The sequence below is a fragment of the Camelus ferus genome, chromosome 3, assembly GCF_009834535.1.
Source record: "Camelus ferus isolate YT-003-E chromosome 3, BCGSAC_Cfer_1.0, whole genome shotgun sequence".
NCBI lineage: Eukaryota > Metazoa > Chordata > Mammalia > Artiodactyla > Camelidae > Camelus > Camelus ferus.
In genome coordinates this window covers 76,444,550-76,466,318 of record NC_045698.1, presented here as the reverse complement: position 1 = coordinate 76,466,318, position 21,769 = coordinate 76,444,550, and the positions used below count along the sequence as shown (strand labels likewise).

At 35.2% G+C, this 21,769-nt stretch overlaps 2 protein-coding genes across 11 annotated transcripts in view; one reads left to right on the top strand and one right to left on the bottom strand.

Moving 5' to 3' along the window:
- Positions 1-357: 357 nt before the first annotated feature.
- STARD4 (StAR related lipid transfer domain containing 4) lies at positions 358-20,546 on the top strand. Of its 10 annotated transcripts, none has more exons than XM_032476488.1 (7): positions 358-1,178; positions 5,835-6,027; positions 8,333-8,446; positions 9,382-9,431; positions 14,025-14,151; positions 14,976-15,090; positions 16,026-20,546. In XM_032476488.1, exons 3-7 carry the CDS (start codon positions 8,342-8,344, stop codon positions 16,253-16,255), a joined length of 627 nt encoding a protein of 208 aa, XP_032332379.1. In that variant the 5' UTR covers positions 358-1,178; positions 5,835-6,027; positions 8,333-8,341; the 3' UTR covers positions 16,256-20,546. The 10 variants fall into 10 exon arrangements, with proteins under 10 accessions (XP_032332379.1, XP_014421405.1, XP_014421402.1 ...); XM_014565919.2 differs by having other exon boundaries at positions 358-1,240; XM_014565916.2 differs by lacking the exon at positions 5,835-6,027.
- The window catches only part of CAMK4 (calcium/calmodulin dependent protein kinase IV), a 211,531-nt gene continuing 203,577 nt past the window's right edge, over positions 13,816-21,769 (bottom strand). The window contains exon 13 of the mRNA XM_032476487.1: positions 13,816-13,826. The gene's annotated coding sequence lies outside the window, so the exon portion shown is untranslated. The remainder of the gene's footprint in view (positions 13,827-21,769) is intronic.

Below are 21,769 nucleotides of genomic sequence, written 5' to 3'. Positions count from 1 at the left end.
AGTGCTTTGGTTAAAGTTTTACATAAATCTCACTGAATCCACTTAGCCTTCCAAGGTAGGTGTGTTTTACAGATGAGCACATTTAAAGTAAACACCAAACAAATTATTATTTCTTTTATAATTAAACAATGAGGTAAGATTTCAAAAATCTGCCAGTAATGACTAGCAAGTGGTGTTTGGTGATTCTTTTAGTGACGCTAATTTAAAACTTTACAAAGTATTATTTATTCTCAGCGCAAGCCTATCAAAAATGACTAATGGTGTAGTCTTGCAGTCCTTCCTACTCTTGGTTCTCAAACATACCCTAGTAAGTGTAATTTACATATACCTGATTTTTAGTTTTCAGGTTTGTCAAACATCCTATCATCCTATGGGTGACTTCACAGTCATTGGAAGAAATGTTACTCACCTTCAAATAGAAGAAAACCAGAACTCTTAGTAAGGCTGCTAAAGCCACCTGCACACCTCTCCTCTATTTTCAAGGTTGTCGTCTGAACTCCCCTTATCTGAGGACAAACATTTGGTCAAAGACCAATTCACACTGTGGCAGTGACTTTGTTTATATGCTTTTTCATACAAGGCTCTCAATCTGTGTCAAGGGAGGCCTCAGGAGAACAAAGAGCCCGTCATCCGCGCATGGGCGCATTTTCTCTTTCATTTGACTTTTGGCCCTGGGAGGTGTACTGCAGCTGCGGGATGCTAGACCTTCGCAGCAGAGAATTTAAGCCAGCCTTATCCCTGACCGTCGTCATTAGCTCCTTTTTTGTGTTCGTATTTTCCCAGCTGTATTTACTGCCACGAAGAATTCTGCCACAATTAATTGGCCACGGGCCACCCTGTCTGAGGCAAACCCACACACGCAGGTGGCCAGGTTTCAGCCCGCCCACACTCCACGCGGAATCAGTCCATCTTCCGGCAACCAATCAGCACTCCGCACGCTGCCGCGCCAGCCAATCCAAGAGAACACACGTTGCTCCTGCCAACTTCTGCCCCTAGCCCCGCAGAGCACCGAGTTCGAGCCGGTGACTTGGCTGGGGGTTCGGCCCGCTTTCCCCGGAAGAGCTTGAGGCCTTCCAATTGGCTGAGGCTGGCAACTGCTTGGCACCCATTGGCTGCTGCCGCCCGCGGCCGCGAAGGGCGGGGAAGCCGACAGCGCTCTAGTGATGAGCTGGAAAGCAGTGAGTATTGTGGGTCTGTCTCGCGTGCGCCTGATCCCGTACCTCTGCTCGCTTCACCTCAGGTAACAGTGAGTAGTGGCTTGGAGGTGAGACGGCCTGGCGGGAGGACATCAGGGGCGTCTTCCCCGAGCCGTTCCGGGCTGCGGGTGAGGGAGACAGGGTGGAGGTCCGGGATGGCTGAGCCGGCTGCGGGCGGGTGTGGACCTCACAGGTGAGAGGGAAGTCGCCGGGGAAGGGTCGCGCTGGAGAATCCCAGGGCTTGCACCTCGCCTCTCTAGCCAGCTCACCAGTGTTAGGACGCCGGTTAGGCCTCTGTTACTCCATCTATTAAATGGGGGAAGGCGGGTAATAACCTCGCCTCGGCGGCCTCGGTGAAGATTCATAGAGATCACGTTCTGTGACGGGCACGGTGCTTCTGGTTCTTAGTGGATGCACAGACAACAGAAGGTCCATCCCCTCATACCAGGCCCTGACGGAGTTGTTGATGACAAGGGCAGTGTTTTCCAGGTGCTTACTGTCTTCCAAGTTCAGTACTAAATGTATTAACTCTTGTGATTCCTCAGTAAGTTAGTGTTGCTCTAATTTACAGTTAAGAAAGATTACCTGAGATTCTGTAGGTTCAGGAGCCAGGACAAAATGCCACAAACTCAATATGATATCAGGTTTTTAATGTAAAGTCTCTTCCAGTCTGCGATCGGCTTCCAGTGTTTTGCCCAGTAGACCTTTGGTCTCTGAAGGCAGAGGTCCTGGATTGGAATTCTCTCTCCATCACTTATTAGCTGTGATCTTGGACAAGTGACAATCTCCTCGTTCATACTTTCAATTTCTGTAAAGTATAGATAGTAGAATTGGCTCTTTAGGTTGTTTATGAGGGTTAAATGAAATAATACAATTTAAAGTGGCCAGAAAGACTGATCACTTAGTAAACGATCAATAAATGTTAGCTATTATTTTTAATAAAAGATTAGAGCATTAGAAGCTTGAACATTAGCTTAGACTTAAACTTAAAGCTGTGACATTATTAAAATTTAACATTGTCTTAATGGTTGTAAAATGTCTCAGTGGTGTTGTAAAGCCTGTCCTAAAATAAGTGGAAGTGAGCCCTGAATCAGGACCATTAGTCCCACTGCAGAAGTAGGCTTCCCTGTTACATTTCTGCTACAGCCGTTGTTAAACCTTGACTGAATTGGAAAGGCTAAATGACCAATTCAAGATTGATTGAAAAATAAGCATATTATGCAAAATTTTTATGTTAGGTAGAAAATATAATTTAATTTACAAGGCCTTGGTTTGCACATCTTGGGGAACATCTGAGGCATGTTACATTGAAGCTATTCACATAAATGAAACCCATATCAATCAGATAATGGAAGGTTAAACAGTTCTGATGTGAGCTTCTTTAGTAAGTGAATTCTGACTTAATCATGCTACATAACTACAGGTTTTTATTGCATTCACTTTTTATTAGAGGTTAAAACATTTATTATGTTAAATACTTAAATAGAACATATGGTCATTTCACTGACATTTAACAAAAAATGGAACTTTATTGGTCAAAGACTGTGGTGCTGACAGAGGATCTCGAGAAAAAATTTTAATTTGTGAAAGCTGTCCACTCTATGATGGCAGCCACTGTCTACATGAGTGATCACTTTAAAAACAAGCATAGAAAAACATGAACAAAAAGGTTAGTTTAAGGAAAAAATAAAGCTAACATTACTCAGCACTTGGCTGTAGAGTTGTCAAGAGTGTATAACCTTTTATAAAGAGCTATTAGATTCTGATATAGTTAAGTGGTACCTGTTCTCTCTGATGTGTAAGTTGGAGTTGAAGAGTTTCCTAATAGAAGGTCAAGAAGGAGAATCAAAGAAATAGAGAGATAAAGGTATTTAAAACATTTCCTGATGTTCTCCACAGATGGAGATCACAGTAGGGCATATTTTGTGCTTTCTTTTCAACTAATGTGACTGCCCTGTTACATTAGGAGAGCACCAAGACCTGCCCCTAACCCCTGCCTTGGTTCTGGAATATATTTTGAGAAATGCTCTGTCTTGCCTGCCCACACACAGATTTCAGTTTAGACAGTAACTGTTATTCCTTTTTGGATTTAATCCTGATGAAAAAAATCCATGCAAGAATTAACTGCCTGCCATTATGGAAAACAGTACGGAGATTCCTTAAAAAACTAAAAATAGACCTAACCCTATGATCCAGCAATCCCACTCCTGGGCATATATCCAGAGGGAACTTTAATTTGAAAAGATACATGCACCCCAGTGTTCACAGCAGCACTATTTACAATAGCCAAGATATGTAAACAACCTAAATGTCCATTGACAGATGACTAAAGAAACTGTGGTATATTTCTACAATGGAATACTACTCAGCCATTAAAAAATAAAATAATGCCATTGCAGCAACATGGATGGACTTAGAAATTGTCATTCTCAGTAAAGTAAGCCAGAAAGAGAAAGAAAAATACCATATGAGATCACTCATATGTGGAATCTAAAAAAAAAGACAAATGAACTCATTTACAAAACAGAAACAGACTCACAGACACAGGAAACAAACTTACGGTTACCAGGGCGGGAAGGCGAGAGGAAGGGATAAATTAGGAGGTGGAGATTTGCAGATACTAACTACTATATTTAAAACAGACAATTTCTTCTGTATAGCACAGGGAACTATATTCAGTATCTTGTAGTAACCTATAATGAAAAAATATGAAAATGAGTATCTGTATGTATATGTATGACTGAACTATTATGCTGTACACCAGAAATTGACACAACATTGTATTTAAAAAAAAAAAGAGAATTAACTGCCTGGTTAAATACTTTATTGAGCTAAAAGAGAGCTTTCCAAGATTATACTTTGCTCCTTTTCCTACCTCCTACTCTACCACCTCTAAAGAGGCTCATTAATAGGAATTTTTAATGTTTTTGTTATTGTTATTGAATTCAAAATTTATTTAAAGGGTAGAATAAGTCAACTTTGAGACCAGAGGCTGGATTACATCCATTTCTATAGTTCTCGGACCTGGTATATAGTAGATGCTTGGTAAATAAAATAGTAGACCTCCTTGAGAAATTGTTGTGTTTCATTATGGTAAGGGAAATTTTGGTCATTCAGAAGCTCAAGGATGATTGGGGTAAACAGGCCCACCTTAGATATCTTGAGATCTTCCATTAAGTGAGACCAGTAGCTTACTGTCTACCAATTTTCTTTATTCACTGGGTTCCTACTTCATCATAGACATAAGGAGTGTAAAATTGAACAAGTCACATTTCCTGCCCTCAAAGTTTTTACAGTTAAATGGGAGAAGTTGACAAGTGAAAATTATAGAGTTGCCAAGAGAAAACACTGGAGTGGGAGCTAACATAACCTTTATGGGAGTCCAGGAGAAGACGAGTAGAAATTGGGCAATAAGCTCTGCCAAAATGTAAAAGGTCCATAAGCCCTATTAAGGAGTTTGGACTTTATACTAACCTGTAGGAGTGAATGATAACTAAGCTAAACACCTTAAAGATTTAGATTCTCATCTTTACAGGTAGTTTTTTATTGCTTACTTTTTGTGTGCTAGATTTGCATAAAGATAATGTTATCTATGCTAACAGTAGCTTTCCATCTTATCTTTGATTTCTGTCAAAGAGTTTTGAAAAAATACTCTTCCTCCCAGCCACAGGAACCTGGCAGGCGACCTTTGCATTTAAAGAATGTTGTTTAATCATAATGATCCCAGTAATTTCTTTTGCAATTCCTAAGAACTCGTGCTTGTTTATAACATACCCTTAAATAAGGTCATTGTATGGTTGTCTTTTCAGTGGAATGGGGAGATGTTCCTGACAGGCAGACTTTTTGAATGAGCTCATCCACTTTTAGTCTATAGGTAGGATCTATACTTACTGAACATTTTGCATCACTTATATAGATCCTAAATTCTATATTATTGAATTTTCTTTCCATATATACTGTCCCAAGTTTCTGAAGGGATTTGCCACCCCAAAACATGCTATTTTGGGATAAAGATTACTTTGAGCTGAAGGCAATTAAGCAGCAGCAAACGCAGAAAGCACTGTTTTCACTTCCACAATCTGCCTGAAAGTAGGATATCAATTTCCTTTTGTGAAGGTCTTCCTTTTACCCTCTCTTATACCAGGAGAATAACAGCTATCACTAGAGACAGAAGGGTGGCACTGAGATGGTCTGCACAAACTTTACTAAAATAGCCTTTCTCTTCTATTAGTTTCTTCCCATATATTTGTCTTCCCATAATTTACCAACCCTAGAAGCTTAAACTCCTTTCCCCTTGTCTTGTCATTTCTCCACCATTTTATCACCCTTTTTTAAAATGGTGTATAAGCTCGTGGAAATAATTGCTTCTTTGGGTCTCCAGTTCTTTTCTCTGAAGGCCTCATTGCATATAAAAATTAAAATATAGCATCAAATAAACTTTGTCTTCTTCTGTTAATCTATCTTTTGTCAATTTAATTTGCAGGTCCCAGAGAGAGAACTAAGAGAATAGAGGAAAGGTTTTTTTCCTTCCCTGCACTTTTATATCATTTTAATGTTTATCATGTTTAATGCCTTATATGCTCTGCTTTGTGCTATTTAAATATTGTCTATAGCACTGATTTATTTTTGTCACCTTAGTTTTTAGATCAGTGGTTCTCACTCCTGGCTGTATAACAGAATGATCAGTGAGGCATTTTAAAGGACCTAGATTTCTGGGACCTACTCCAGAACAGACCCACTGAATCAGACTATCTGGCTGCGGGCCCTGAAATCTAATATCCAAAACAGAGTCAAAGAAAACTAGAGGCAGGCGGATGTTAAAGTGGTAAAGGTAAGTCTTATTCAAGAACTATTGTTAGAGAGGAAAGAAACATTGGTATTGCATTGGGCTCCATTCTGAATACAACAAGGGCAACCAGGATTTTATAGCAAAGGAGCAAAGTGGTGTCAATGAATGGAAAATTACAGTGAGGAGACATTAGGATAAGAGAGATTTCACCCTAGACCTACCTGACAGGATTGTTGCTGAAGGTAGGCCAGGGTGGTAAGACTGGGGATGAGGTAAGGAAATTTGAGGATAGGGGATTTTCACTAAACTGACTCAACAGGATTCTTGATTAAAGTGGACTAAGGGGTCCAAGGACAGGCCCAAGAGCTAGGCCTAGTCCAAAGGGAGACTTAGAGGAGCCTGACCAAGGAGGGAGTCTTTGTCATCATTAGCAACTGCTACAAGTGCTAACAAAGGTGGTTCTGCTATATGCACCTGTAGCTGAGAATTGCATTCTCATTCCCATAGAGGCTTGAGCCTTGATATATCATTTGGATCTTTTCTTGATCTTCTCTTTAGTAGTAACTTGATGATTCTGTAAATGGACAACCTCCTTTAGCCTTTTACTGGAGAGTACCATGGCACCAAAAGGAGACAAAATTAAGACCAAATAATTCATGTTTTGAAGCAAACACACTTCAACAAATATTAAGGGCCAACTGTGTTCCAGGCAGTGTTATAGTTAGTTGGTGGGGATATAGTAGTGAAAAAGGCAGACAAGGGGCAATGTCTCTATTAGTTGGGGACGTGGTGGTCAAAGAGTAGAGTATAGTACAGCAATATATAAACAAGTTAATTTCACATAGTGATACACTAAGAAGAAAATAAAAGAAAGGTATAATAGTGATTTGGGGAAGGCTGTAGTAAGGACAGGAAGTTTAAACTGAAGTTGTCATTACAAGTTGTTACTGTTCATGCTAAGATTTGGGATCTAGTAATTCAGGCAGAGAAATAATAGCAAGATCAAAGGCCCAAAGTCAGTGACAGCCTTGGCCTATTTAAGGTGCGGAAAGAAAACCAGTAGAACATTGTAGACAATGGTATGTGATGACAGTGAGAAGTGGAATCTCCTAATTGCTATTAAGGTTGATTCCAAGGCTTTTGATTTTGAGCAACTGGCTCAGTTACCATTTTAATAGTAAAATTATTAAGATGAGGAAGACTGAGGCAAATTGAAGGAAGCCTGGGGAAGCAAGAGATGCCCATTAGGCATGAAGTTCTAAATAGGCTTCTTGATCTGGGACTTGGATCTGTGTGTGTGTGTCTGTCTGTCTCTGTCCCTTTCCCTCCCCCTTTTTTCTTCCCTTCCTCTTCTTTCCACCTGGGTTTTTCCATACATCAGCCTCAGGAAAACCATATTTCTTGTATGCCTACACTTTGATCAAAGGCTCCCAGAGCGATTATTCTAAGAGAAACCTACAGAGAATGCACATACTTTTCTAACTTAACTGTGGAAGTCATGCAGCATCACAGACTCCACCTCTTGATGGGAAGTGTGTCAAAGAATTTGCAGCAGTGTTTTAAAACCATCATATTATAGACTCTCTCTTTATGTTAATCTTTCCAGGTTAGTAACCATTTCCCTTTAAAAGTATTGTTGAACAGTAGCTTGTATTTGGAATTATTAATGATATAGTACTTTCCTCTTTATAGTTAAAATTATAAACTACTTATTTATGCTGTGCTGGTGGTTCGGGAATCTTCATCTGAATTCCTTCCTTACATGAAATCATGTAACACTTCATCAAATGAAATAAAATACTGAAGACAGTGGAGTTCTCTAAACTTCTGAAATTGTTCAGAGTTCTGCAGCGCTATCCTTAAAGGATATGAGAAGAGGTTTCCATTTGTGCTTGTCATTTGTTTGCTAGAATGAGTCCTATATCTACTAGACAGTAAAATGAAAATTTTCAATGACTGACTCTCTGAGGACTTTTAAAAGAGTTTATGCCTTGTGTATTATTTTTGTATTTTGGAAAGACATATATTTTTTAAGTTATCTGGAATTTTATAATTTATTCCTTTTGGTTAGATTTTTATTAGAAAGAGAAATAAGATGGTATTTTATTTCTTATATGAGTTAATTTAAAACTCAAGATATGTGATTCTTGTCCCTATATGTTCCACACCTTAGAAACTTCTATTAAAATAAATCTATGCCCAGGTTCTACCCTCAGAGATTCTGACTGGTTGATTTGGGGTGGGGTCCAGGTATAGGTGATTCTATTATGAAGACAGATTTGAGACCCACTGATGTACTGAATCAAACTGTGGTATTTGCAGTTGCTAATCTTAGTTTCTGTAACAGGAAATTCAAATGGAGAGCCTGCCTGATGCAGCTGTTTTGGCAACTAGACTGAAAAACACTCTCATACAGTACCATAGCATTGAAGATGATAAGTGGCGAGTTGCTAAGAAAATGGTAAGTTAGTTAAAGTACTCATATTTGGGGTATGTCTTCTGTCTAATGCGTTGGTGGATGACCTTCAAAACAGTATGGGAAAATATGGACCGTATTTTAGATGGATATGCAGGATAGATAACTGTGCTAATAAAATTGGTGGTTTAACAACTCACAAAGGCAGAAACATAGTAATCCTGTGTTCATTGGTTCTTCAGATACTGGACATGAGAATAGACTCACGGCAACAAGATCCTAAAGAGCTGCCTCTTAAATCAATAAATATATGTGTCAGTATTGATTTAAGGAAGTATAGCAATTGATAGTTTGAAATAGTTTCAGATATTTTAACAAGCCTGGGAGGATGGCCAGTTAGTATTCTTTTTTACCAATATGATTTTCCCAAACTATCACATAGCTGAGTGTTGACAGAGCCAACCCTAGGACCCAGGACTATACTAGTTAAGTGCTCTAGCTATTGTGATATTCAGAATTTCTTGGGAAATGATCTGGAAAAACATGTAGGGACTAATTCAGGGTAGCACCGTCATAATAGATGTGAATTGGCTAATTTAAAAAAGACATATGAGTAAGTTCAGAATGAAATAGTTCTATTATCTTAGTCTAAATGTGTCAGTAATGGTAAATAGACGAGATTGGAATGAGGCAAGTAATAATGGCTAATGAGACAGTGTCATCACTGAATCTTATCAGTGTTTGGGTATCATTAAGCTACTGAAGAATCTTTTATGGAGGTCTGTAATTTAAGTACTTTTGAATATAGAAGAAATTCAAATATGGATTATTTTGTGGTATAAATGACTTTTATGTATCTCTTTGAATGTTTACTTAAATTTTATTTTCATGCAAAAACTCTAGACTTTATGAAATTGTCAGTTTTATATCCAGATTTCCACCTATATAATAATCACCATACATTGGTTTTGTTTTTCTAGAAAGATGTAACAATTTGGAGGAAACCTTCAGAAGAATTTAATGGATATCTGTAAGCAAAGTTTTATGTAGCTCTTAAGACTTTGTTAAACTTCAAATATATAAACAAATACACACATGATCACTAAATGATCATTGCTAGTAAAATTTGGCTTCTGCTTTTAAGATTTTAAATTTTCTGAGAAGCAAATCATGTTATGAATCCAAAGCCTTTAAAATGTCCATATCTCTTGTGGACTGAATTGGTGGTGAGGGGATCATAAATAATGATATCAAATGGCTGATAAAATCTTAATTTCTTACCATGGTGTATAAGACCCTTCTAATATTCTTTCTATATTTACTCAGTGCTCTAGCATACTTTATTCTAAGAATTTATCTTGAAGAAATTATCAGAAAGATAATAGTTATTTAAGTACTTGTCTCTTCCATCACAGCATTACTTCCAACATTAAAAATTATAAACAACTTGAATAATCAAAGTTGGAGAATGATTGAATTATAAAACGTGATATTAGACAGTCTTTAAAAAACGCATTTTCAGATATTATTTAAAAACATAAGAAAATGCTCAAGAAATAATGTAAAGTGAGCAAAGCAGAATACTGAATTGTATGTAGCACAATCATAGGTTGAGTTTAAGTATATATTTTTATGTATTAAATGTTTTTATTTAACAAAATATATACCTCTAGATGGCAGTTTTATGTGTGATTTTTATTTGTTTTTTGTTTTTTGCATATGAATTGAGTTGCATATGAGTAGAATGTGAATTATGCCTTTAACCAGTAAAAAAATATTGTTTTGTAAAGCCAGTGGAGACGGTTGCCTGGTGAAATTGGAGTGGAATATTCACATCCTTGGGACTTGGCACTTTTAAAAATGACACTGTTGGCCCCACTTACTATATACAGAATGTTTTGAAGTATAATACCAAAGATACCATTTCCAGAAAGATAAATTATACAATATTTATGACAAGGACAGGGAAATGAGTCGGATTAAGCATTGTAAGCAAGGATGGAAGTTAATTCTTTTAGATCAGTAATTCCCGTGAGGGTTGAAGAAGTGTGAGAAGTGCCAAGGGAGCACTATGCTTGGTGACAGGGAAAAACTTCATAGAGGAGCTAATATTAGAGCTGAGTCCTGGAGGAAGAATAGATATTTCTTAGAGAATGGAGGAAAGGAAATATTCATAGTCTAGGCAGAGGGAATTGCACATACTACATGAACACAGATGGGAAACTTTTAGGTGTTTGTTTAGGGAAGATGAAGTTGTGTTTGTATAGCTGGAGCATAAAGTATGGGGTAGGGAGAGCATGTCTGAAGGATTTTTGAATTCTAAACTAAGGAATTCAGTTTTGCACTTATCATCTGCTCACCTGTCACCCCCTACCTCCCAAATCCTCAAAGGATTTTGCATTTACTCTAATAACATTGTGAAGGACAGAAATGAGCATGGAAATTATAGAGAAGTAATTTTATCCTGGAGTTCCACAGCTAGCTTCTTGAAGTGTTCCTAAGATTGTATGCAAAGTTTTGTGACACTGTGTATATTCCTTGGAAGTGAGCTGTGACTTTTTTTAAAGATTCTTAAAGAGATATGTGATCAAAAGAGCCAAAAACTGATGCAGTGTTGAGTTGGACACAAGAGTTCCCAAATTAAGGACCTAGCATGGGAGTTGAAAATGACAACTTAATGTGAATGAGATTTATGATAGTGATGGTGGTGATAATGATGTTGGTGATGATAACGAACACTTATTGAGAACCAGATATTGTTCTAAGCACTTTACATCTGGGAAATCATCCTGATAAAACACATGGTGACTTATTAGTTCTGACTGTTGGAATGGGTTAAAGGAAAAGAGTCAAAGCTGAATTCCACGTTTCTAACTTGGGTGCCTGAATTAGTTTGTATTCCACCCCCACAACATACCCCAAGTTAGAGAACACAGGCAGGAAGAGCAGATTTAGGATGGGGAAATAATAGAAGCTTGAGCTTTAGATATTCACAAAATGATTAAAAAAAGTTTCAGATGCTTTACGAAAAAGAAAAAAGGCCCCACAAAACATTACTGGTAGAGTCAAAGCCAATCTATCTCTTCTCTTCTTTCCTCCCCAGAGGTAACTACTGTCTTGAAGTTGTATATATTATTCCTGTTTCATGCTTTGACCATGTTTGTGTGTGTGTTTTCTTTAGTAATTTGCATTAATTTTTCAGTGTTATGTTTTCAAGATTTACCCATGTTGTTACATGTTGATCTGTTCTTTCACTTCTATTTGAGTACACCACAATGTGTTTATCTGTGTTTGCAGATTTGCCTACTGAAAAATGTTTAGACTGTTGTCAGTTCTTTCCTATAAGGTACAGTGGTATAGTAAACTTTTTGGTACATGTGTCCTGCATGCTTAGGGACATACATCATTCAACTTAACTAGACATTGCCAAATTGCTCTCTAAAATGGTGACAGCAGTTTGACAGCTCTCATTCCCCTCCAGTACTTGTTATTAAGTTTTTAATCTCTGCCAGTCTCAGGGATGTGAGGTGGTACCTTGTTGGTAATTACTTGATTATGAGTGAAGTTAAGCATCTCTTCTAAATTTATTGACATTTCAAGCTATCTTAACATATCCTTTGCCCATCTTTTCTTTGGATTTCCTTTTTCTCATTGATTTATATAAATTAATTTTATACCCTCTATAATAAGTATATGTCTTTTTATACATGTTATACTTCTTCCAGTCTGGCTAGTTTTTAAAGAAAAGAAATTACTTATTTTGTCATTTGTGGTATGCAGGTTTTTAATTTTAGCCATCTTGTATTATTTTTGTTTTTGTGTTTTTATATATTCAAGAAATCCCCCTGTACCCTGAGGTCACAAAGATGGTTACTTATATATTTTTCTCAAAGTTTAAAAATTTTACATTTTACATAGCAGTCTTTTTTCTATCTGGAATTAATTGTTTTGAATGGTGTAAAGTAAGAATTCAGGTTTATTAGGATGACTATTGAGTCCAAGCACCATTTTTGAAATAGCACGTCTTTTTCGCACTGATATGTAATGCCACCTTTGAAATATGTAATGTTCTGATATTATTCATAAGTCAACCCTGGGTGTTATATTCCTGGGTGACCTATTTTTTCTATTTCTAATAAAAAGGTGTTTTTTGGTGGGAGAGGGATAAATAAGGAGTTTAGAATTATCAGATATACACTACTATATATAAAATAAACAAGGACCTACTGTATAGCACAGGGAACTATATTCAATACCTTTTAATAACTGATACTGGAAAAGAATCTGAAAAAGAATATATATATAAATGTAACTATGTAACTGAATCACTTTGCTGTACACCAGAAATCAACTATACTTCACTTTAAAAAAGTATTTAAGTCTGTGTAAAAATATGCATATACCTAATGATTAGAGAAATGCAAATCAAAATCACAATGAAGTATCACCTTACACCAGTCAGAATGGCAATCATCAAAAAGTTTACAAATAATAAATGCTGGAGAGGGTGTAGAGAACAGGCAACTCTCTTCTGCTATTGGTGGGAATGTAAATTGGTGCAGCCACTATGGAGAACAGTCTGGAGGTTCCTTAAAAAACTAAAACTAGACTTACCATATGATCCAGCAATCCCTCTCCTGGGCATATATCCAGAGAAAACTCTTAATTCAAGAAGACACATGCACCCCAGTGTTCACAGCAGCACTATTTACAATAGCCAAGACTTGGAAGCAACCTAAATGTCCATCAGCAGATGAATGGATAAAGAAGATATGGTATGATATGTGTATGTGTGTATATATATATAATGTTGCAATATATATAACTCAGCCATAAAAAAGAATGAAATAATGCCATTTGCAGCAGCATGGAGGGACCTAGAGATTATCATACTAAGTAAGTTAGACAAAGAAAAGACAGATATTGTATGATATCACTTATATGTGGAATCTAAAAATCTAAAAAAACATTATACAATGAATTTATTTCCAAAAAAGAAACAGACTCACAGACATAGAAAACAAACTATGGTTACCAAAGGGGAAAGCAGGGGGAGGGGTAAATTAGGAGTTTGGGATTAGCAGATACTACTATATATAAAACAGATGAACAACAAGGACCTACTGTATAGCACAGGGGACTATATTTAATATCCTGTAATAAACTATAATAGAAAAGAATCTGAAAAATTATATATATATAAACTGAATCACTTTGCTGTACAACAGAAACTAACACAACTTTGTAAATCAGCTATAGTTCAATTAAAAAATGTGTATACTAATAACATGTTAGAGCATAACTGAGAAAAGAACAGCACACAAAATAAATGGAAGCATTACAGTGTTCTGTAAACTGTTCTTGGCTACACCATAACCTAAAGGTACTTTCTTCATGGTAAATGCATAAGAGAGTCTTCAGATCTCTTATTAGATTTGAAGATAAAGAGTACATTCTGATGAAATAATTGATAGAAACTAATTTATCAGAAAAGTTGTTGGGATTTACTATTTTTGAAAAATCTTCACTAACTTTTACTTTTTTTGAAGTTAGCTCTAAACTTTAAGAGTATGTTGAAAATTTTCATTCTAATAGCATTTGACTTTTAATATTTTTTCTCCAGCTTCAAAGCCCAAGGTGTTATAGATGATGTTGTCAACAATATAATAGACCATATACGCCCAGGTCCCTGTCGTTTGGATTGGGACAGTTTAATGACTTCATTGGATATTTTGGAGCATTTTGAAGAGGTATTTGTTTAGAAATATTACTTCAGATTGTGTGTGTGCACACGTGTGCGTCCATGTGTACACACTTGTATTCATTGCTTTGAGAATAAGTAGTCATCGCAAAGATTTCACAGGAGAATCCTTGCTGCCTTTTAAAAAGCCTGAGTTTTTCCTCATATTAACTAATGAATGTTAGTCAGAACTGAGTTTGTTTTCCCCAGTAGCTCTATCCTTGCTGCTTAAGAGAATCATCAGTGTCTTTAGTTGTAAAACCTTAAGTGGTGTTCTGAAATCTAAAATTCTGAAAATATCAGCATCATATTTGGGTTTCTAGGTAGTTGTATTTAGGCTTTCCATAAATAATATTAAGTAAATATCAAAGTCTAAAGATAAAAATGCTACCTTAGGCATTAGAGAATTATGTAACCAAAGTGGCTTTCTCTTTTTCTATTTTTATTAATTCATTTCTTGCCATGTTTGAATTCCTTTATTGAAACATTAGCTGTTTTAGTCAAAGTATTTGTGGATTTTATCTTCTATACCTGTAGTCTACACCACCTACTTCCACTTTTATCATATAGGATAAAAGGTGACCATATTGAAATAGAGATTTGGATACTGGATAACTTAGCTCTGTATTTTGATTATATATCTTCTTCATGTCTATACATTAGCAATGAGATTTAGAATAGCTAGCTAAACCTGTCAGAATCACTGTAAGAATTGTTATTCATAATAATTATATTTTAAGGGAGTATTAAGTTTTTTGCTAAAGATTAACTTGTGATATATGTCTATGTATGTGTTTCCTGTAGAACTAAAACCTGTTACCTGTTCTCTTCCAGAATTGCTGTGTGATGCGTTACACTACTGCTGGTCAGCTTTGGAATATAATTTCCCCAAGAGAGTTTGTTGACTTCTCCTACACTGTGGGATATAAAGAAGGGCTTTTATCCTGTGGTAATTATCTCAAAACCGTACACTTTCATTTTGTTTTAAACATTTGAGTTTTTAGGCTGGAAGTTCCTTTTCACCCATGTATTTTCAACCTTCATAGTTATTTCATAATCACTAAGATTTGTTTGCAAATGCTAAACCCTAGGAATTAAAATAACAGTATCATGAAAGATTTTGCAATCTTTCTGATAGGTTTTTGTTCCTAGTGACACAGCTAACAAATATGGATCATATGACTGCCTCCAAGAAAGGATCCAGTCAATGGATTTCCTTCTAAGTCACTCTCAGGACACACAGCTTCTTAGTCATATAGTTAGAAAAATAGGCTTGGTATGTGTTGGAATATTTTTCTTTCCTTGATCTGTGTAATATTTTTCTTTTCAAAATTAAAAATACTGCTATTAGAAGGCTCCTGCTTTCTAAAATATATCTATAGGTAAATTATTATTTTCTTACGTATAGTATGTATTTGAGTTGGCAGTTATGGGTAAATAACTACCTGTTTATTCTTAACCAGTTAGTACCAAAGTTCGATATGGCAGTGCCTGTGGAGAGCAGTGGTGGTACCATAGGTTTGATTATTGGCACCTTGAGGCTTGGCTGCCTCAGTGAAGAGTCATAGTTTCCAAGGAGCTACCAAGATGACATGATGCCATCTATCCTGAGGGGACTGGAATTTTCCCCATTACATATATACCACTATTAGAAGTCCACTTGTTAATTATCTTTTTTTTAAAAGAAATTGAAGCATAGTCACTTTACAGTGTTGTTTCAGGTATCTTTTTCATTCTTCCATGGTCACTCTTGGGGCTTAATTTTCATCTACATGGATAAGAAGAAAAATATTTAAACAAGAAATCTGGTAATATTTTTTAATGAGCATTTTAGACTAATGTCATTAATTACTATTAATAGTATTATTTTAAAATTCCTTGTAGGGATAAGTCTTGACTGGAGTGAAAAGAGGCCAGAATTTGTTCGTGGATATAACCATCCCTGTGGTTGGTTTTGTGTTCCTCTTAGAGACAATCCAAATCGGAGTCTTTTGACAGGCTATATTCAGACAGATCTGCGTGGGATGATTCCTCAGTCTGCAGTAGATACAGCCATGGCAAGCACTTTAATCAACTTCTATGGTGATTTACAAAAAGCCTTACAAAAGGCATAAAATGTTTGAACTGGTATTATGTCCCCTGAATCACCTCTCTCTTTCAGGTGCATGGCCTGTAAAAATAATCTTTTTCTCTCTTGTGCATAGTATGTAGAAAAATTTGAGATGTTTTTGGTTTATTTCATTCCTAAAATAAATAACAGTGGGCATTGCAGTTTTCCTTAACAGTCATTTGCACATTGTTTGGTATGGCCGTGTGTCTAGCAATGAAGAGCATGACAAATCCACCAAGAAGTAGATATAATTCTTTGACTCAAACTCTTAGGAAATTGAATATTAGTACGAATATTTTGGCTGCTTAGAAGTTAGAGAAAGCCATGCTTCATGCTGGTAGGTTAAAATCACCTATTTTAGAGCTTTATGAACATTCTGCAAAAGTTTTAAACTTTACTGGAAGCTAAATATTAATGCTTTACTTTTGGTTTGTGCTGAGTTTGACAATATCATGGACTAAAGAAAAAAAGCTCTTATCTGTATTTTATAAAGATGAACTTCATTGTCAATTGACTTGTACTACTTTCAGTATTGAAAAGATCAGAAATAGAAAAGAATAGATATCATAGTAAAATGCAATTCAGTTTTGATACACAGATGGCATTATTTTGTAGATATCTTTAAAAATATATTTGTATCTTTATGTGCATTTATTTTGGAAGTCTTAAAAGCATTTATGCATGAATAAGACAATTTAAAAAGCTGCCAGATATGTGCTGGGGCACCACATTGATTGGGCAGTAGTCTGGGTTGTGGGAAGTGGTTGGTGGTATCCAATAGTGACCAACAGAGAAGCATCGCTCTAGAAAGTTAAATTCAATGAATGTTCTGTACGTGTTGCAGTTTTAAATGTTTCAGTTTCAAGTGTGTCACTCAACTCATAATGTATTACTAACTATGTCACAGACATTCACAATTGTGATGTAACTTCAGTCTGGAACTATAACAAATGCATTCATAGATTTATCCAAATGCCTAGATGAGTCATAACCAGAATGAACTATATGACCCTTGGTTTTGTGGGTACCTTAAATGAATATTGCTAAATGATTTTAACATTCCACATGATCTTTGGCTTTGAACTAACCACCTGGTTTACTTCTAAAATGAGAACTTGAGGGAAACTCAGTTGTCTGTGCAAATTTTTGTCAGTATTTATATTTGTGTATATGCATTCATCTTGAAATCTATTTCAGTGTTCTATGAGTTATTTATGTGTTACTATTACTGTTTCTTTTTCATTCTTTCTTTCTTTCTTTTGGTTAATGTGGGGTAAAGTGAGTTCTGGAAATCTCTATTTGTTAGAAGGGCAGGAAAAGCACAAGAGCATATGGTGGTTCAATTGGATGAAGGATTGATCTGTGTTTTACTTTACTGTGTTTCCCCGAGTGTAAAGAAAGCACGAGTTGCAGTTTTTCAGACCCATTTTGATAAAGTGGAAAAGTAGAGCTGATTTTTGTTTTTATTTTTTGCTATTGGAGATGTTCAAAAAAACAAAAGGTGGCAGCACCACAATATCCATAGTGAATAACCTGTTTTTAGACTGAAAATACTTTGTTTCAAGACGTGACAGAAGCAATGCATAAATGATACTATATTCTTAATTTGAAATTTATTATTTACCAATGTTTTTCCAAATTGACTATAATTCTTGAGTTGCTGGATTTCTCTACTTTTTTTTCCCTTGCCATGGGGAAAAAACTGAGCTGTTTAGCTTTCAGTTTCCCTTGCAATGGGGAAAAAACTGAGCTGTTTAGCTTTCAGTTTCCCATGGCAATTGTTAAATGTTAATTTTGACTTAATCTGTTATCTTTTATTTGGTTTTATTAGTGTAGAGTAGGAGGTTTCTTATATCCTAGTATTCTTTCTAGGATTGCAAAATACCAGCAGATGTCCAATTATAAGCTGCCCCAGATTGGGTAAGATTGCAACAAGATGTACATTACTATAAGGGCTATTATTACCTGGGTTAGGTGCCCCCAAAGGCAAATAAACTGTTCACTCTCAGCGACTCTATGTTCTCTTTGTTTTTTTTTTTTTTAACTTATTCCTCCAACTAGTGATTACATCAATCCACTGTTGAATGAAGACCCACTTCAGGTAACAGGACCCTCATGGAAAAGTTTTCATTGCAATATTGAACCATATGATGGATTAAAGAACTATATTTGAATTACCTGAAATTTATATGCAGCTTCTAGATGGCACTTTAGATCTGCTGGATTCTAGCTGTGCACTTTAAAAAAAAAAGGGAAAAAAACAGGTTTATTGAGATATAATTCCCATGCTATATAATTTACCAGTTGTAAGTTTACAATTCAGTGATTTTTGAATATATTTATAGTTGTGTAGCCATCATGAGAGCCCAGTTTTAGAACATTTCTGTCACCCAAAAAGATCCCTTTTGCCTGTTTGCTGGCTCATATTTAACCAAAGTTTAGCACAGTTGTCAGTATAAAGAAGATTATTAAAATGATTAGACCAGACTTTGTTTAGTTTTGTTTTCAATTGTAGAGGTGTTTTTGATTCTAAGCTCAGGAACCTGATGATAATGTATTAAATATGTTTTCTCAAATGCCGTAATGATACAAAATTTAAAGATGTGGGTTAGGATTAATATTAACATATAATAGAGTTTGCTGTTTCTACAGCAGTGAATATATAATTTAAAATTTCCTGGCAGCTGCATTTAAAAAAATCAAAAGAAACAGCTGAAGGTAATTTTAATAATATAGTTCACTTAACTCAACATATTCAAAATATTATCATTTTAACATGTAACCAGTATAAAAATCTTTAAGATAGCTTATATTCTTATTTTGTACTAATTTTTTGAAATCTGGTGTGTATTTTACGAATTTGGGCTGGCCACATTTCAAGTGCTCATTATCCACATAAGGCCAGTGGCCTCTATTGAATAGCACAGTTCTGTATGTATCAATTTGTCTTTCTACAATAAGAAGTAGAGGTATTTCATGAAATTACTCTCTTAAATACAAAATATTTTCTAGTCTCTGAAGCCTTCAGTGCTTGCTAAATGGGATTTCTTAACATTAGAAATAAATCATTTAGTAATTTTCAATAGAATAAAAAGTATAGCCAAAATTTTTTCTTTTAAAGATAATTAACTTTTCATAGGGCAATTAATGAAATGAAAGAATGTAATCCGCCTTATAATTAATGTGGTTGATTATTTTCTCTAGCTTATAGCTAGTTTGTATTAGAAACATGTATGCAGGAAATACTTGGCATAGTACTATTTTCAGTACATGGTACCTATTTTTAAGGAAATTAGTTTCATATAAGAAAATATAATTTATCATAAGTGATCCTTTTGCATGAAATATTAGTTTGTATTGATAATTCTTGATTAATCTTGAAGTTTAACAAAATACTCAGAAAAAATAATTGTAAGAATTTAGTGTTCTGCAGCTAAGTATAATATAAACTGCTAGAGTATTAAAGATAGACTGTAAATATTAAAAATCTCTTCATTTCACTGTTCATTGAAGTTGGATGTATTTCAAATTGTAGATTTCTGTCTGTAAATTGTCTCCTAGTAAAAAAACCAAGTCCTTTCTTTACTCCCTCTTTCTTTCCTAGCTGAAGGACATTTAATCAACACTCAGGTTGAATTAAATTAGTATCTCAAGCTAAAAACACTGTAACTGAGGTTGCCTCTGGAGAAGATAGGAAATCGATGCACAATTTAAGCCCCTAATGTCTATTGAGCTCTTTGTATGAGTAATTCCTTTGATGTAGATAAAAGCTTTACCTGTTTACTTTAGAGCATACTAGCATCCTTAGAACCTGTTGTTAAAATCCAGTTTCTTTGAATTAAGTGGATACTGTATCTATCCCAACCTTATTCATAAATTAACAAAACACAGAGAAGCTAAGTTTTCATTTTACCCTGTGTTGTATAATTACTTGTCCAGTTTTTCTCGCATGCCTTTCTTATTCAGTTTCCAGCAGTAGGGGATGGTGGGATCTGAGCATAGAAGAAATACTGGATTAAACCCAGAGCATAAGAAATTGAAATTATTATTTGCTTCTTATTTTGTTGCTTTCAAATATTTTACATATATTGTTAAATAAAATTTAATCTCTTGCAATTCAAAAAAAGCTATATTATATATGGGCTTTATTTTTAAGAAGTTTATAATTCTTTTATGAATCAATATGTAAACCTGGAACCTTTATTAAACTAGTAAGAGCATGTATTAATATAAATAAAATGTATATTTATTTTTAAATTGTTAAAATATATCAGAATAAAATTTCTACACACTTTTATATTGACTGTTGATACTATCTGTGTAAGTTGCTTTAACCTTATCTGAATATAAAGTATGTAATTTAGTTTCCTGAACTCTTAAAAAAGAAAAATGTAAACTGGAAAACTAAGATTATTAATGTACATGCTAAACCCCTGCCAATGTCTCATATAATATTAGCCACAATCCTGCTGAATTTTGATTTGCTATTATAGAGCAAGGATGATGACATACTCTGTGTCCCCGGAGACACAAGGTAGATCCGTGTTACTTGTGTTATCAGCTGTACAGGTGATTCGTGGGGTGTAGTATTCTGCTGATAAAAATCATGGAGGAAGTACAATGTACAAGTACCAAAATGGGCTTTTTACTCATTATTTGGATAGTATCGTTTTTTTTTTTTTCAGGAGCTTTACCTTCCTACTTAGGTTTTGCTTTAGTGACATCGCTTTAGTACAAGGCAGCTGATTCTTTATTAAAGGAAATAGTCCAGAGATTGTGCAAAATCAAGTTGAAATAAAAAGATGTTTCATGTAGTCAGAAATGGACTTGCAGATGGGAGGGGTTTTTGTTCTTCTCTAGCCTTTCCCTCAGTTAAGAAGTTATTGTTTAGGATAAGTGTGTCTTAACACGGTGAGGATTTTTGGATGTAATGGTACTTAGTAGCAAGTTGCAGTTCTGAGAGTAAGCCTCACTGACCTATTATCCCATCTCCTGAATATTTCACACAAATGTTTGCTCATTGATCAAGTGGCCAGACTCAAGACTTTCAGATCTTTTTACAACTTGTGCTAAGAAAGAGCTTCTTAGGAGTGAACAGGCAATTTTTTTCCCTTCATTCTCAAGTCCTGTAGGTTTGAAAGCATCATCATGAAGGAACCACTGAATATCATTTGGTTCAACAATTCCACATTAGGATTATTTCTTTGGTTTGGATTTCACAAAACTCAGAAAAGACTTTATGTAGTGTTACTGGAAAAAGAAAAAGAATTGAGGCTGGATTATTATATAGCTATCATAAATGTTGGTAAACATTATTCTAATAATGTACTTTAGTGATAGACTGATAGAAAAAAGTTACAATATGATTAAAGTCTGTAAGAAAACTAATGCTAGATAAAGACAATGCTTGTCTTTGGAAGGCATTCTTACGGTAATTTTCTACTTTTCTGTACTTTGAAATTTTTATGAAAATCAGTTTTTATGTGAATTAAGTGAATCCAGTGAATTAAGTTTCTAG

Bases quoted from the DNA above. Each gene is read 5' to 3' on its own strand.
- STARD4 (XM_014565916.2), top strand. The intron at 8,447-9,381 runs GTAAGTTAGTTA...TTGTTTTTCTAG, and splicing joins GGCGAGTTGCTAAGAAAATG to AAAGATGTAACAATTTGGAG. The intron at 15,091-16,025 runs GTAATTATCTCA...AATTCCTTGTAG, and splicing joins AGAAGGGCTTTTATCCTGTG to GGATAAGTCTTGACTGGAGT.